Genomic DNA, 5,221 nt, shown 5'->3' on the forward strand with positions numbered 1-5,221 from the left:
CTCCGCTCGCTTCAGACGCGGCCGCCTGCCCCTCCCGTGCGGGAGCAGCCCCTGTGGCCCCGGCCCGACGGCTTTAAAGCCGGTGCTCCGAGGCACCAGCCCCAGCCCAAACAGCAATCGCCCACCCCCGGCCCGCAGACGCCGGGCTGGAGGCTCGGCTCCAAACTGCGGCGTTCAGAACATCCACTAAAAGAGAGGAGTGTCATTTTGGGGTGTTGCTCGAGGCAGAAATCTGGGGGTTTCTAAGCACAAGTCGGAAATGTCCCTTTTCCCCATTAACCTCTGCCACTGCTGGCAGGGAATAATCCACGTTTTCCCCAAATCACGAGTCTCCTGCTGGCTGAGACCTGCAAACGCTTGCCCTTAGGTGGCACTGCCTTAAACAATATCCGTGAAGTGCGGCTGATGGAAGGGGCTGCCGCTCCCACCAGCGCTTAGAAACATTTTGGGACTGATCTCTTTTCAAAGGAGAGGAGAAAAAGCATTTTTGTGCCCACAGGCGGGAACTCGTGAGGCTGGATCGCCCCCACCGAACCAAAAGCACCACTACTGTGCACTCACCCCCTCCCACTGAGCCAGGAGCACCATTAGTTTGGCACATTTAGCATAGTTTGGCTCTGACGTTCAATTAAGAAAGTAATCACGGGCAGGAGGGCAGCTCTGGGGAGGGTTTGTGCCATCCCCGAGCCCTGGGTGGCCCACAGGAGCACTTGGGCCATTTGGCCCCTGGATTCCTCCCCCTCATCCCCAGATCCAGCATACCTCATGCTCAGAGGGCAAGGATTTGCCCTTTGAATGTTTCACAATGTCCCAGATCAATAAACCCGCATGGGTGGCTTGGCTGCGACACAGGGATGCCACCAGCACAGGACAAATCAGTAATTCCATATTTCTGATACCAAAAGGGTCACACTGGACAGATCCAGGGCCAGCTTTCCACAAATCTGGATCTGCTACACAGGGACGTGCTGTGGCCACCCTGGCTCCAGCCTCAAGTCACAGTGGCCACAAGGGGACCCTTCTCCAGGGAGTTTGAGGAAGTCCCCACACTTTGTGAAGGAGAATGGGGCACGTGATGCCCAGAGGAGGGCAAACACCGTGGGCTGCCCACTGTAACCCTCACCCTGCTGTGAGGTGAGAGGGCAGAGCATCCTTGTGTCTCACACATTTGCAATTATGTGGGGCTGGGGAAGTCCAGCCCTGGTGCGGGGACAGCACAAACTGGGGAGTGAAAGCCCAAGCTCAGAGCAAAGCCTCACATAGCACGGGGCCAGTGCTGACTCCCCCACTGGTCCCAGTTGAGCCAGCTGCCTTCATGACACTGAGCTTGACTTTGTGGTGGGTCTTGCAGGTCTGGGACAGAAGAGCACCCCATAAAATACATCCCAGGGGGGTTGGAACTAGCCATGTGAGCATCCCACCCACAGGCAGTGGGTTGAGCTCACCCACCCTAAAGAGGGAACTTCTCCTAAGCCCTGGAGACCTCCTGCCTTTGGCAGGTGATTCTCCTGCTAAACTCTTGCAACAGCAACAGTTGGGTCTGGGGTCACCCCCAGCTCCCCAGTACAGACACCCCACAAGGACTGAGGGTTTTTCCCTGGGCCTTCCCTCAAGCACTGTAGGATACCAGTATGACCAGCAACAAAACCCAGTAATAAAGAAGATGCACTTCAATATGTTAAGGCTGAATTGCCAAGTCATTGTTCCTAGAAGGGACAGACTTATCCCAAAGTCAGGCAAAGCACAGGCAGCAGTGACACAACCCCCTCCCCACGATCCACCCTTTCCCTGAGCCCCCAACCACACATTTGCAGCAGCCCCACCCTACAGATCCCAGTGGCTCTCGGCTGGGAAGTGGCTCTGGATGCTCTGGACACGGTGCTGCATCCCCCCTGGTCCTGCTGCAGGAGGCACCAGCCAGCAGATGGGGGTTTCCTCTACCCAAGTGTGAAAGCAGAGTGGATAAAACTAAGCCCTGGCTGGGAATAACTGGGGGGAGAGCCCTTTTCTGTCCCAGGCGTTGCACAACCCGTCTCTCCTCCCACGGTGGCTCTGGGGATCCTTATCTAGCCAAAAGCAAGACATGGGGGAGAGATGTTTCCTACGTGATGGCTTTATGGAGGCACATGTCTGTGTAGCTCTGTTCATGCTGAACCATCCCTGCCTCACATCCTCATGGAAAACTGCTCCCCTTGAGTCCCGGGGCCCCGCCCTCACTGGATGCCCACCAGCTCCGTTATGGGGGGAGCATGGACCATCAGCTCCTCGTATCTCTGCAGGAAGAGCCGGAGCCTGGAGGTGTAGGTGTCCTCATTGTACGGCAGCTTCTTCTGCTTCAGGTACTGGGAGACCACAGGCTTGATCTGCAAAGGCAGAGTCACCTCCATGCAGGATGTCCCAGCATTTGTAGAAGGTCCCCAGCCTGAGACACGGCCAAGCTCCCCACAAAGTGCCCAGAAAACCCATCCCACATGCCCAATATGGGGCTGGAGACATCAGCATAACATCTGTACTGTGAAAATGAAGAGGAAGGTGGTTTCTGATTGCAGCAACACGGGGAGCTCACGCTTGCAAAACACCTTTGCAGGGCTGCAGATTAAGAGAGGTGTCCTAACGAGGCTTTAATGAGGGCCAGCTAGGCACGCTCACCACTTGCACCCATTGTTATCCCCACATGCCCACACAGCCAGCTCAGCAGCCAGACTGGGAGATTGCCACCAGCTTAATTACCCCTTCCCTGCAACATGCCTTTGTGGGAGGCAGATCCTGCCAGCCCTGTGAGCTCGAGCAAAGGGCATGACCCGAAACCCACTGGTGCTCCCGCTCCTTCTAGTTCTGTCACTTAATTTTTCCCCTGGCTTGAGACTGCCAATAAGTGCCCAACGTTAAGTGAGTGGAAATCCCACACCGAAGGGCAGCACCTGGACGTGCCTTGCGATCCCCTCGAGCTGGGGCAGCACTCAGAGCCCATGTTTTGAACACACCCCACACCTCAGAACAACAAGTAAGGGCATGGCCCAAATTACAGGAGGTTTGCCTGGACGCTGTCTGAACCAAAGGCCGGACTGAGCAGTGCTGGAGATGCTTTCTCAAGGGAAGAGTTGGGAGGATCCCAGACTGCCAGGAGGCTGCGGCAGGCTGGGATTGGGATAAGGGGAAGGAGCAGGGAGTGGAAACTCAGGAGAAAGAGGAGTGGGGATAGAGAGAGGTGGGTTAGGGGCTGTTGCAAAGCAATGAGAGGTCTCCAGCATGGGGGAGCAGCACAGAGGTCCAGTGGCAGGGAGAAGAGGTTCTGAGGAGATGGATGGTCTTGTCCCCATGTCACCTCCCAGTGTACTCGTCCGTCCCGTGGGGCCATCTCACCTTCAGGCACATGTTGTCAGAGAGGCTGGGGAAGAGGTGATGCTCCACGTGGCAGCTGATGAGCGAGTGGCCGAAGGACCAGTCAAGCAGGGCGTTGCGGGGCAGGTTGAGGACACCCAGGCTCATGAGGTGGATCCTCTTGGGCTTCCGATCGGCCGCGAACATGGGGAGGCCAATGTGCTGCAGGAGAGGGAGGTGGGCACCCCACAGCACCCACCACCCTCCCAGCCCCTTCCCAGCAGACTGTGGCTCCAGCCACGCAAGGGCACGAAGGTGCTGGCCAGGCTGAGACACATTTTGGGGTTTGGCTGCCAGCCCCAGAGGCTGGGTTCATCCCTAAAGTAGCTCCATCCTGCACTTCTCTGTCCACGGAGGCACCACAGAGAAGCTGGACTCTGTCCCCACAGCACACCCACGCCGTGAGCAGCCAGCCTCTTCCCATCCCAGGACCTGTATTACCAGCTGCACCGACACCCGCCAGCACAGCACCCCCCAGTCCTGCAAGCCACTGCAGAGGACATCAGCCTCCAGCCCTCCACACCCATCTGTCCCGAGGTTCTCCCAGAGCAAACACTTTCCATCCCAGCCTACCAGCCTGTCCTCCCCATGACAACATCGTCACGAGGGACGTGACAACCGAGGCCACTCGCCTCAAGCTGACACAAGCCCCAGGCAGCACCATCAGGTCTGTGTCACTGGGGCTGAGTGGTGGCTGACCTGTCTCCAGCACCATTAGAATATCTCAGAGCTTCAAGTCTCTACCTGGAATATGTTGACGTGGATGTAGGGATGGGCCAGGAGGGAGCGGGTGAGCAGCATGCAGAGCAGGGCAGACCACGGTGACTGGAAGCCTGAGACGTGGAGCAGCAGCCAGTAATGGCAGTAAAGACCCAGAAACATGCAGCAGAGGGTCCGGACAGCCACTTTCCACTCCACATTCCTCAACAAGTCTGTGCAAGGAAGAAGAGGCAGCACATGGGCAAGGTGCTGATGCTTCCCCACCACTGCTGCTCTGGTGGCCAGGCTGCCCAGCATGCTGATACACCTACAGCCTGCCCCAACCCATTGTTCATCCCCCTTTCCCCAGCCCTCCAAGTTGGCTCAAATCCCCAGCCCCTGCTGATCTGCTGGTTTTTGGGGATGGGGCCTGGAGGGCCCCTCAGGACGGAGGCACCAGCTGTGAATCATCACACAGGGATTTGTCTGCATCTTCATTTCTTACTACGTGCCAAGTCATTGTCTGTGTTTTTGGCACTGCCCAGAGCTGTGTGTTCAGCACAACGGGCCAGGCTTCCTCAGCCTCTTACTGTTTTCTAGGCTCTTCTTCCTGATCGCTTCCTGGCCCCATCATTTCCCTCAAGCCACTGCCTTGTCTGCCTGAGCAATCTGCACCCCAGCCCCTGCAGATCCCCACAGCTCCACCTCACACGCAGTCAGCAAAATCACTGCGTGCTCTAAGCAGAGACCTACACACAATGCTGAACCCTGCGATGGCCAAGGGTCTGAGGTAAAGGAGAGCCAATCTGGCGTGCTTCAGGCTCATGGTGGCTTTTGCCTGAGCTTCCAACGCTTGACCCAACACAGGAAAATGTGAAGCACTTCTGAGCACCCGCAGGAAGGAGAGATGCAGCAGATGTCTGCCCCAGAGCAGCAGCAGCATCGCCTGCCTACGCCGCAGCCCTGTGTCCTGCCGTGGGCTGGCGTGGGTAATGTGAGGCCTTCAAATAAAGCAGGAAGCAGGACCCTTCTTTGGTGGGGCGAGACCTGGGCAGTAACAAGCTCACCATACCCAGCACCCCACCCCAAGGTGGCCGGGACACGTACTAAGTGCAACCAGAGGGGTGACGATGGGCACTGC

At 57.4% G+C, this 5,221-nt stretch overlaps 1 protein-coding gene across 1 annotated transcript in view; it reads right to left on the reverse strand.

Moving 5' to 3' along the window:
- Nucleotides 1-2,213: 2,213 nt before the first annotated feature.
- The window catches only part of FADS6 (fatty acid desaturase 6), a gene marked incomplete at its 5' end in the record, with an annotated part of 3,495 nt that continues 487 nt past the window's right edge, over nt 2,214-5,221 (reverse strand). The window contains 4 exon segments of the mRNA XM_008950277.1: nt 2,214-2,363; nt 3,364-3,543; nt 4,126-4,313; nt 5,188-5,221. The exon segment at nt 5,188-5,221 is cut by the window's right edge and continues 9 nt beyond it. Coding sequence (XP_008948525.1) covers nt 2,214-2,363; nt 3,364-3,543; nt 4,126-4,313; nt 5,188-5,221 — 552 coding nt within the window.

This window comes from Merops nubicus, unplaced genomic scaffold (assembly GCF_000691845.1).
Source record: "Merops nubicus isolate BGI_N331 unplaced genomic scaffold, ASM69184v1 scaffold38440, whole genome shotgun sequence".
Lineage (NCBI taxonomy): Eukaryota > Metazoa > Chordata > Aves > Coraciiformes > Meropidae > Merops > Merops nubicus.